General features: G+C 41.1%; 1 protein-coding gene across 1 annotated transcript in view; it reads left to right on the forward strand.

Annotated features, from left to right (window-relative positions):
* The window catches only part of wnk2 (WNK lysine deficient protein kinase 2), an 83,947-nt gene that overhangs the window by 20,649 nt on the left and 50,703 nt on the right, over positions 1-12,595 (forward strand). Inside the window, exon 2 of the mRNA XM_036559261.1 lies at positions 9,398-9,570. Within this exon, the coding sequence (XP_036415154.1) occupies positions 9,398-9,570 (173 nt within the window). The remainder of the gene's footprint in view (positions 1-9,397; positions 9,571-12,595) is intronic.

The raw sequence follows: 12,595 nt of genomic DNA on the forward strand, positions 1-12,595 counted from the left end.
CTGCCCCCATCAGATAAACAGCACTTAAAGCTTTCATCTCTGAGAGAGAGGAGAAAATCAAGCTGCTTCAGATCTGAAAACATCCACAGGTGTTTCTGTCCATCCTTCCACTGTGAGAAGACGACTCTGTGGGTCTGAAAGGATGTGTAGCTGATCAAGAAGAACCTCACTGAGAAAAGGAGACGGACACATCAAACAAAGAAGCTGAACGATGGACTGACCACCCCAGAGTCCAGACCTCAACACCACTGAATGTGTTTGATTACTTCAGAAAATGATCAACCAGCTTCTGAGACTGAACTTTGGAGGTGTGTCTGCAGATTCTTTGAGGTACTGAAAGTGAGGCTCCTGAAAAGAATGGAAGCTGGAATTAATCATATTAAATATCACAGTCAGAATAAAAATCAGATTTATTGGCCAAGTATGTTGACACACACAAGGAATTTGGTTCCAGCCGTTGGTGTCTCTCTAGTAATAAATGCAATATACAAACAATAAACAAATCATTTACAGACAATACACAGACTATATATGGGCAAGTAGTATATTTACATTTACGGCATTTGGCAGGTACTCCTATCCAGAGCGACTTACAATGTGGTCATTTTACACAGGTAGTTGAAGGCCATGTTAGGAGTCGTGCCCAAGGCCTCTTATTGGTATAGTGTAGAGTGGTTACCCAGGTGGGGCATTAAACCCCATTTCTACAGCATAGAAGGCAGAGGTGTTACCCACTATACTACACCAACCACAACATACATAAATGTGTGATTTATATATTCCATATAAATTAAATGTATATAATTTTGGTATTATGTTAGGTTGTTGAGGCTTCTGTGTAACTTTCTGTTAAATGTTTTTTCAGACTTTTTTCCTGATGCTGAAAAGTGAATAACTTGAGTAGTAGTGTAGTGGCATCTTAATAGAATCATTTTATGCACTTATCTGCATTTTTTATATTTAGTTTAAAATATAAAATGATTTAAACACTATTTATAACAATATAGTCTATTATATTTTACTTATATGCATTTATTTACATATATGTGCATGTGTACACATGTGCGAGTGCATGTATATGTGTGTATTTGTGTGTTTATGTGCATGTATATGCACGTCTGAGGGTATGTGTGTGTGTTTTATTATATATATATATATATATTATATATATATATATATATATATATATATATATATATATATATATATACATTCCCTGTGTTAGTAAGTAATGCTTTCATGCGTAATGCTGGCAGACATTATGCAACACTCCACTCTAATCTTCTATGCGGCGCAGGGCTGCAGTTCCACGAGAGAAATAAATTACTCAGGGATTAACTGCCATTGTGCATTAGTTGCCTGTCCAGAGCGCGTCAGCTGTATTCAGTGCAGTAGAACAGTCGGCAGCTGTTGATAACAGATAACTCTCTGCTGCTTTATCACTGATATGCACTTCCTGCGTGTGGCACACGTGTGTTGTGTGTGGTGAAGTGCTACGGCAGATAACCTTTATCGAAGTTGTGCTGTGTGTTGACGAAGTAGCGCTTAGAAATAAACAAGAGCTGGTCATGAGCCAGCGGTTTCTGAGACTGTATTGCGTAATGTTGTGTAAAGTGAGGAAGAAAGTATGTTAGCATTAGCTAAAACAGTAGCTGCAGATGTCCTGAGGCCAAAATTTCATCTGTACTCATTAGATAAATCGATAAATGTACGAGCAATGAGCAAAATTGGCTTCAAGATCACTATAAAGCTGTTGCTTTATAGCTATGCTAACGTACTTTCCTCCATGTACATAAACAGTGTCTCTTACCGTGTCAGAAACCTACAACAGCAATAAAAATAATAGACTTTGAGAATAACGGAATATGAATAGACTTGGTATTTTCTAGAATAAAATCGTAATATTTCCAGAATAAAGTCTTAGAATTACAACGTTAAAGTGGGATATTGCCAGGAAATTCGCAATTTTATGTATAAAAGGGTTTGCAAAAGGAAGGTAGCAACTTCCTGGTGTTAAAATGAGTTACAGGGTAGTGGTTGAAATCTTCCCTCTGAAATGGGACCCTCAAATAAAGAAGAGCATCACTTCATTAACAGCTACCAGCGCTGCTCTGTAGGCGACCCTGCCAGTCTGCAGTGACAGCAGAGGAGGGTAAAGTTCAGCTCCTCACTGCTGGGCTTTAGTTACATTTAGGGAATCATATGCCTTCAAAGAGGGGGGCAATTATTTATTACCGCCCACCAGTAATTCTTCAGTGATATGAAGTTGAAGTCAGATATTCACCAGATTCTTGTTTGAATTTTCCCGTTCCACCTTAAATGCAGCAGCTGTTACATTCTGGCTCAGGAATCAGAACTGCTGGACTATTTAAGGTGGAACGGGAAATTTATCTAGCTATTAGCAAACTACTAGTGATTTTTGTGCTTGTTATGAAGAAACAGACCATAATACATTGAAACAACATTAAACTAATATAATACAGTGGTTATTGAAATTTTTTAACAGAGAAAATTCTCACATTTGTGCGTTTCTTTGGTCTCTTGTTCTCCATCTTGCCGGTTTTCCTTTTTTTCTCATAACTCTCTGTTTGGAGTCTCTGAAAAACCTCCGTTTGGAGGGTCATGTAGCCCCAACGCTTCACCCTCCCCCTCTATCTCAACAAGAATCGGGACACCCTACCCCTAGACGTGAACATGCAAAACGGAGGGATGAGGGCTGAGTGGTAGGGGCGAGGGCTGAAATGGGATTGGGCCATAATTGATCACAGTATGATAAAATATTGTGATTTTGTCCACCTCTAGATGACAGGATGTCATACAGTGTCAGGAACAACATAAGCAAAAAGGAAAAGTATGTACATTTGATTTTCCCCAAAACTATTCCTTTATCTCCAGTAGGGTTCAGATGAGACTGCTCTGCTGGTGGAGGTTGTTTGATGCTGGTGATTGTCTTGTTCGCTCAGAGTTGGCCGACACATCAGACACACCTGTGCAGTGAAAAGCAGAGGACTCAGAGACTCAGAGCGTCCCCCAGAGACTGCAGCACCTGGGAGCTGAGAGCGAGTCAGCTGAACTGAGAGAGCTGTCGGCAAACGGCTGCTTTTTGTCGGCTCTGCTTTCAGGTGCATAATGTGAAGGGACAGTCCTCACTGGTCGAGGCTGTTGTGGATGTGGTTGTATATGGTTGTGCACCAGCATCACAAATTAATGAGATTTTAGGGTGGGAGTCGGCAGTCCACCTGTTAAGAAGAGCCGTTTTGTCCTTTCAACAAAAATCAAACCACCTTGGAGTCACATTTTAGGTCAATTTCACCATCTTGGCTGTAAATATGTCTCAGTATGTCTTAATGTACTAGTACAGGCTAAGAATATAATATAAACAAAAACACAGACTTACTTGCTCTGCTTTAAGCTTTAGCTCAGCTGTAGCTGCTTTTCTCGCATCTCCAGCAGGAAACTTTTCCTCAAAAGTAGAACAGTTTCTTGTAAAATGTCTCTCAACGTTTGATTTTTCACGAGGCAGAAGTCGCTTCCCATTCTCCAGCTTCTTGTTCAGATTTTCCCATTCCACCTTAAATGGTGCCTGAGGCGCCAGAATGTAACTGCTGCATCATTTAAGGTGGAACGAGAAAATTCAAACGAGAAGCTGGCGAATGAGAAACTGACTTCAGCTTCACGACTTTTTAGTGTTTGTCAGTTTTTCGTAGCAGATTAAACGTATCAGGAAACCAACTGGAGTGATTATAAATGCAAATAAGTCCATTCATCTCCAAATTATTGATGTCCGTCTTAAATCTCTCTCTTTGTCTTTTCTTTAGCCGCTATCTAGGCGAGACTGTTTTCTGCATTTCAGGGTTAAAAGTTGGTAAATTGGCAGTTATAGGCTACTTTAACTCCAGCGTTTGAGACCATTTAGTATTAAAACTGTGTTGAACGATCAGCAGAGCTTTATTTTACTGCAAAGGAGGATTATTTTATTTTTACCTACAAATCTAATTCTGCTGTGGAGCCACAAGGGATATATGGAGGGTGTTGTGAGGCAAAATATTCCCCAAAGAATTTTTTTTTTCAGATTTTCTAGATTTCACCATCATCAACATTCGATTTAAAACTCAGAAGACTCGTGTAGGTTCACTGGTGGTTTTGGATAGTAAATAAAATGACTATCTATATCTGTGTTGTAGTCATGGCAACCCCTGGTTCCTATCACCACCACTGTAAAGACATCTGAACTATTTCACACCAAACCACTCTGAATTGCTCTGTTTACATCTCAAGTACTTAATTATGCAGAATCTTTTGAAGAACCAGTGAGGTTCCTACTTTAAAGTGTTTGCGATGGCTGAATAATAATGTTTAAGATTAGGAAAGTTCCCCTCATAAAAGTCTAATTGCCCCTCAGAATCAAATCCAGGGGAACAGATCTTACCCCCTGTAAAACAGTTGATTTCTGACACTGATACGCAGCCGTGTGCGTTTGTATAGTAGCGTCTTATTCATGCGTCGCTCTGCTGCTCAGTCAGTGGTTTTGTGTGAGTGGGCTGGATGAAATGAATAGAAACGCTGGGTGTGGTTTGAGTTTTTAACGTGTTTGAGCAGCTCTGTGTCAGAGGCACATTAATCACTGCTGCACCGCTCCGTTCTGTCCCTCCGTTCGGCCCCGCCGGACGCTGCGTGTGTGTCCTGGCTACTGGGTTTCATAAGGTCAGTGGATTTGTAAAGATGGCTCCTGTGTGGACGTGTCTGTTTTGATTTAGTGTCAGTTCGGATGATCTGGATGTGATGCGGATGAGCTGGAAGTGCCTCAGTGCTGCATTCTGAATAAAACCCATCCACAGAGAGAGAGAGAGAGAGAGAGAGAGACAGAGAGAGAGAGAGAGAGAGAGAGAGAGAGAGAGAGAGAGAGGCGGCTCTCAGACTGAGACAGCAAAAAAACCACTGATGCACAGATACCACCACCGTCTGGAGAGAGAGAGAGAGAGAGAGAGAGAGAACAGAAATGAGAGGAGAGAGAGAGAGGGAAAGAGAGATAACTGAGAGAGAGAAATGAAAGATGTAGAAGGAGAGAAATAGGGAGAGAGAGTGGTGGAGAAAAGAGAAGGGGAAAGAGGGAGAGTGAGAAAGAGAGAGAGAAGGAGGAGGAGAGAGAGCAGAGAGAGAGGAGACAGATGGGGGGAAAGAGAGACAGCTGAGAGAGAGCAGAGAAAGAACAGAGAAGAGAGAAAGAAACAGAGGGAGAGAGAGAGAGAGAAAGAAAGAAAAAGAAAGAGAAAGAGAGGGAAGGAGGTAGAGAGAGAAATAGATTGGAGGGAAGACAGAGAAAGTGGGAGAAGGGCAAGAGAGAGAGTGACAGCTGGAAGGAGAGAGAGAGTGAGGGAGAAAAGAGATAAGGGGGAAGAGGGAGAATGAAAAAGAGAGAAAGGAGAGGAAGAGAGCAAGAGAAACAGAATGTAAGAGAGGGAAGGAGGTAGAGAGAGAGAAATTGATTGGTGGGAAGAGAGAGAAAGTGGGGGAAGAGCGAGAGATGGAGAGTGAAAGAGAGGGAGGGAGAGAGAGAGAGAGTGGGGGGTAAATGTATGAGAGAAAGAGATGGAGAGGGGGAATGAAAGACAGAGAGAAGGAGAGAGAGAGAAAGAGAGGGTGAGAGAGATCCAAAAGAGAGAAAGAGAAGAGAGGTGTGTGTGTGTCATGCAGGTCAGTTGAGGATAGAAGTGTGTGTGTGTGTGTCATGCAGGTCAGTTGAGGATAGAAGTGTGTGTGTGTGTGTGTGTGTGTGTGTGTGTGTACAATATCAGTACACACCTTAATCCCGTCCCAGCTTTGGGATCTACAGTCACCTTCATTCACTCCCCTCCCACTGTGCTCTCCACTCGTTTCTGCAGACGCCACATGATTGCATCAGTCAGTGGGCCGCAGTGCCCCGCGTCCTCTAAACGTCTCAGTTTACTGTCCCAGATGACCAGAGGAAACACTTCACCTCATAAAAAGCCGCCGCCCCGTCTTACACTCACAGCCCCAATCAGAGAAAAGCTCATGATTTCTGCGAACACAATACACATCTGTGTTTTTTAGTTCATTTATATTAAATATAATCTTCACAGTCCTGCCAGAAAGACCCAGGAGGCGAGAGTGAAGGAGGACATTTTTACATCCTCGATGGAATTTTACAAGCTGAAAGACAACAATTCAGTAGATACTAAAGAGTCTTTGCCGTAGGCCCCGTCCTCAGTCCAGGTCTCGGAGCGCCGAGACCCTCGCTGAACCGAGAGACGGTGGGGCGGCGGTAGCGGCTTCCATCTCTGTCATTTAGACTGAGATTTCTTATCCCATTTGAATCACTCATAAACGTTACAGACGTCCTGAGGTGAACTGGCATTACTCACCTCCCCATGGACAACCAACCCCATCTGAACAGAGCTATAAGTGTTTTCTTTTCTTATATTTTGGCCAAGTTTTGACGTTTATGGCCCAAACTGAAGGCCCAGCACTATTACACTATTATTCCACATGGCTATCAGCAGAAATTAGCATTTTTTTCTCATGTTTTAATTTTTTTTTACCTAGTTTTGACATTTGGGGCCTGAACTGAGGGCCCCGTTCTAATAGTCATGGTTCGTCACTGGGTATCAGGAAGAGTCTCTGAGGTACTGAGCACTTTCTCTCAGTAATAGCTGGGAGTTCATGAAACATAATATTATTGATTATTATTGTGCTGCTGGTGCTCAGTGACAAAGGTCATTATAGTTCAGTCTTTTAAATGGTATAGTGTGGTCAGTCATGCGTAATGTGACCAGAAACATCATAAACAAGGTTAAAAAAAAAGATTGTCAGGTTGGCTTTAAGGTTGTACTTTTAAGTAAGGTAATACTTTTCTTTCAGGTACGTTTTTTATTCATCAAGGTACAAACAGTGTAAATGTTCCCTCAAAGGTACAACAGTGGTTTTAGGGTCTGATTGTGAACCTTAAATAAGTTTCTCCAGGTGAAAAGTTCGTATTTGTACCTTTTCATAACCGAATGTTTTAAAACAGAACAGTAAAATAAAAGCCTGGAGACGAGACGGGGTGTGTGGAGTCAGTACAGCTTAGAACATATCATTTCAGTGGATTATGGTTCAGTTATGTTCCCTGACTAAAGGTACTGAGATGGACCCTTGAGGGTCCCACCCCAGTGACAGGAGGGGCACTGCCCCAGAGACAGTTTAGCACCTTTTCTTCTGAGAGTGTAGCTCATGTGATGCAATATATATCTGATAGTGGTGAAAGTTATGATACAAGTTAAAGCGCTAGTGTGGGCTGCTATGTACAGTGTAGAGGAGAGATGTGTGTATAGAGTCTGATTGTCTATGAGGAATCATTTTGTCTGAGGTGTGTGTGTGTGAGAGAGAAAGAGAGAGAGAGAGAGAGAGAGAGAGAGAGAGAGAGAGACCCAGGCGATTTCTAAGACTAATATTGGCTCAGAGGTGTACAGAAACAGAGATGTTTAACACTGTGTCAGCTCCTCCTGCAGTGGCTAACAGGTGGCGGAATATCGACCCGTGGAGAACATCCTTCACTCCTTCATCCTGCCAGAACGCTCGGCCTCTCAGAACTATCAGACGTCCAAACCACCGCAGGTCCAGGGTCCGTTTTTACTCACTATATCTTAAAGAATAGGTCGACAAGGACAAGAAGGAGCTGACCACAGGTCACTCGTTGGCTGAGGTGTTGAGACTTGTATCCCTCAGAGAATCACAGACGCTTTGCCTGCAATCCTTTCACTACATTCATAGCACTTAATGCAGAACTAGACCTTTAAAAATGAGACTCCTGGGGAAGAGCTGGGCTCTCATCTATCAAAGGGTGACTAGTACTTGTTCTCTCTCTGTGTGGAAGAACCGGCCGAGCTGGCATTTATCAGACGTGCGTACGCACAGCTGTACTCGGTGATCAATCCTACACTGCTGTGTTAGTTCACAGCCGGCTCATTTACATAAAGAAACGCCCCCAAATATCTATATATAGTAAATTCAAAAAAAGTTCCCAGTATTCTGTGAAGCATATCGCTGCTCATTTTTCAGTTTTTGACATAATTTGAAAATGCCTGTTGGCCTTTACATTGTTTGTAAATTTCATGATGAATGGACCAAAAGAAACGGCCCAAAATGACTTGGAAAATCGGGTAGGGTGTCCTGATTCTTGTTGAGATAGAGGGATAGGGTGAAGTGTTGGGGCTACATGGCTTTGGTTTTTCAGAGACTCACTATAAACAGTATTATGAGGAAAAAAAGAAAAACCGGCAAGATGGCTGAGCAAGAGACCAAATAAACCCACAAATGTGAGAATTTCCTCCATAAAAATTACAACAACCACTGTATTTTCTTAGTTTAATGTCGTTTCAGTGTATTTTGGTCCTTTTCTTCATAACAAACATAAAATATCACTAGTAGTAGCTGATGTCTTGATAGCTAGCTAGATAAATTTCCTGTTCCCCCTTAAATAGTCTGGCAGTTCTGACGCCTGAAGTGCCAGAATGCAGCCGCTGCTCCAAGAAACTGGCGAACGAGAAACTGACTTCAGCTTTGCGACTTTTTAGTGTTTCAGTTTCTCGTTGAGATTAAACGTATCAGGAAACCAGCTGGAGTGATTATAAACACAGATAAGTCCATTCGTATCCAAATTATAGATGTTTGTCTTAAATCTCTCTCTTTGCCTTTTTGTTAGCTACTAGCTAGACGAGACTGTTGTCTGCGTTGCTATGGTGACCATTTATTGTTAAACTGTGTTGAACGATCAGCAGAGCTTTATTTTACTGTAAAGGAGGATTATTTTATTATTACCTACAGATCTGATTCTGCTGTGGAGCCACAACAGGACAGTAAAAGAGCTGCATGCAGCTCCAGAGCCACGTGTTGCCGACCCCTGCAATAAACCATGTTTATCTTGTCCGTTGATCTGGTGTAACTGGCAACTCATGTAAAACTCAGTTTAATGTAAGTTTCAAGCATCTAAAGTTGCATGATAGTTTCACTTTCACAGCCAGCTTTACAACACAAGAACATAATTGATTATATTTACGTTCAATATATATTTGTGCGAGTGACACCTCCCACTTTTGTCCCTGTATGAAAAGAGTCTGACCCACTAGGCCTCCCCTACGTTTGCTGTCCAGTGTGATTACAGTGAGTTTTACTGTGTGTGGCTGTAAAAACACTGTAATTATCCATCTTTTCTTACATCTTCCCTGTAATGCTGTGGTTTTGCCCACACGGAAGTACTATTTAGTGAATGAATTCGTCTGTCTAAACACAGTGACACATGGCTTTATAGCAGAACAGCTTGTCTACTGCAGTAGGCATTCATTTCTCTGCCTTCCTTTCTCTCTCTCTCTCTCTCTCTCTCTCTCTCTCTCTCTCTCAGGATCGCAAGCTGTCTAAAGCAGAGCGTCAGAGATTTAAAGAGGAGGCGGAGATGCTGAAGGGCCTCCAGCATCCAAACATTGTCCGGTTCTACGACTTCTGGGAGTCGGCTGTCAAAGGAAAGAAGTGCATCGTCTTAGTGACCGAGCTCATGACGTCAGGCACGTTGAAAACGTGAGTCACAGATACAGTAAACATGAGAAAAATATGTGATATTGATACAGAGAGCAGTGTAAGATTAGAGCTGGGCGATACGGCAGAAATGTAATATTGTGATACTTCAAGCAATTTTCACGATACACAGCATGCAACAATATTTACTTTTTCAGACGTCTGATCAATTGGAACAGAGAAAAAGAACCAGTAGTGCTAGATTTAAAAAAAATAGCATCAAAAACTGTGAATACAAGGATTAACATTCAATATTAGGTACAATGTGTTGCACTAAATCCAGTTAAACGGGACTAATTTTAATTTTCCTCTCTTTATAATGAAACATGCAGTTGGTCGGTGTTCTACACTCTTAAAAAAGATGGTTCTTCAAGGTTTCTTTAGTGCAGAAATGGTTCTGTACCAAACCATGAACACTCAGAGAACCCTTTTGCATGACTTAAGGGTTCTTTGCATGGTGAAATTGTTCTTCAGATTGATGGAGAATGTGGTGTATGTGGTTCTATATAGCACCAAAAAGGGCTCTTCTAACAATACACTCCTAAAAATGATTTCCATTATAGAACCAACACTCAAGGAACCATCTCTATGATTAAGGGGTTCTTCGTGTCGTGAAAGCGTTCTTCAGAATGATGGAGAATGTGCTGTAGATGGTTCTATACAGAACCTTTTTGAAAAGGGTTCTAAATAGCACCAAAAAGGGTTCCACTATTGTTACAAGTCAAAGAAGCTTTTTTGGTACTATATGGAACCCTTTTTGCTAAGAGAGTAAAAGTACTGACAAGATGGACGATATGTTCAGAAAAGCATATTGTATTGTGGCACAAATTATCATAATAATGAAGCGTATTCTGTCATATTGCCCAGCCCTACACAAGCTGCACTCTGTCTCTGGAGCAGTTCCCCTCTTGTCACTGGGGTGGTTCCCTCAAGGGAATCTCAGTACCTTTAGTCAGGGAACATAACTGAACCATAATCCACTGAAATGATATGTTCTAAGCTGTACTGACTCCACACACCCCGTCTCGTCTCCAGGCTTTTATTCTACTGTTCTGTTTTAAAACATTCGGTTATGAAAAGGTACAAATACAAACTTTTCACCTGGAAAAGCTTATTTAAGGTTCACAATCAGACCTTAAACCACTGTTGTACCTTTGAGGGAACATTTACATTGTTTGTACCTTGATGAACGAAAAACGTACCTGAACAGAACCTTTATTTCTAACAGTGTACAGACCACATTTTTAATGTTAAAGATCATTCATATTCATGTTCTCCAGGCTTTCCTGCTCTGAAACTGTTTGCTTTTGGCAGTGATGTCATTTCATGCTTGAATCATTTTCTATGCTTGGTTTTTCTCCCACCATGCTGGAAGTGCAGGACTGTAAGGAGGCGTACAGTTTTGGAAGGAGAACTGTACCAAATGCTATGAGGGTACTTAGGTGATGTGGGAGCATTGGTACTGATAATTTAAGTGTAATTGGTGGTCTGGTGCAGGGGTACCCAGCAGGGTTGGTCTGTAGGAGAACATTCTCTTAATTGTCCTATGTGTCTGACACTGCTGCAGCATTATGGGTACAAAGATGGATGAATATGACCATGAGAAGACTCACCGTACTGTACAAAAGCAGCATATAAGAAATTTACATTTTAAAAAGCTCTTATTTATCTGAGCAGTAAACATTCACTTACTCAGAAAATGACTCATATTGTAATAAACACAAATAATGTCACTGTAATACGGTCAGTAGTAGTTTTATGTAGGTCACTATGTTCGTATAAATATTTCTAAACCTCTCCTCGAGGAAGCCCAGCATCCACTGCCTGGTTTGGCTAATCAGTGCTTCATTATGTTAAATCAAGTGTGCTGGTGATGGAATCAATGCGTGACTGGAGGCATCGAGGAAAAATCGAGGAGAAATCTGGAGCCAAACTTTCTTCTTCAGACTAGCTCATAAGATACCAACACCTTTTAAACAGGAAATTCTTGTTACTTCTTATTTATGTCTGTTTGCATTTCACTGTTGTCGGAAAAAACCTCGTATCTCCATTTTTTACATTTTTCGGTTTTTGACATGATTTGAAAATACATGTTGCTCTTTACAATGTATGAAAATTTCATGATGAATTGACTAAAAGAAACGACCCAAAATGAATTAGAAAAATGTCTGGTTCCATTGACTTACATTAAAAGTATAGTATGTTTTTTCCTTCTCCTGTAAAGTTACCATTTTGGAGATTTTTTGGAGTTTTTTTTCGACAACAGCGATTTATTCTAATAATGTATACTAATTTTTCAAGCAAGAACACACTTATTGGCAAGATAAATGGTTTTAAATAAAGTGCTTAGACTTGTGTACAGTACTGTACTTTAAGCCTATTCTCAAAGAACCAGTCTCTAATGTATTGGTTCCCAATCCCAATCTAGGGGAACCTGTATATATTTTAAGCCCTTAGAATCCCTGACTTATTACATACTAAGGCTTATTATTCAGTAACTACAGAGAACTTCAGTGCAAACTGGCAGAGCTATTCTTAGGTTATAGAAGTGTGTAATTTAACTCAGTAAGTTATAGTAATGGGCGATACACCAGTTCATCTGGTGTAATTCTTTTTAAAGTATCGTGTTATGCAAGTAAATGCAAATAATGTGATGTACAAACAGTGCAAAACACACTGATTCCCTCACCTCTTGTGTAGTCAGCTGCAGCCTGAGGTCAGTTAGTCCAGTTTAGTGTCAGATTGTAATGAGTTAACGAGGAAAAGAGAGTGGGAGGAAAAGCCAGTCTCTTGGGGTTAGCTGTTAGCCATTAGCCTGGCATGGAGACTAGCTAGCTTTCCGTGTGCAGCGCTCCTCGCTCAGCCAGCTGCTTTAGGCGACACTGCGGCCTCGGCCTACAAACCACGAAGCTCCAAAGCTTTTCAGCTAAAACTGAAAGTGTGAACGGCTGTAATATTTACTAAATTCCAGCAGTGTCTGGCGCTCATAGAGTAAAGCTCAAGTGTGAGAGACACATCTGAGACAAAT

The sequence above is a fragment of the Colossoma macropomum genome, unplaced genomic scaffold (genome assembly GCF_904425465.1).
Source record: "Colossoma macropomum unplaced genomic scaffold, Colossoma_macropomum, whole genome shotgun sequence".
Lineage (NCBI taxonomy): Eukaryota > Metazoa > Chordata > Actinopteri > Characiformes > Serrasalmidae > Colossoma > Colossoma macropomum.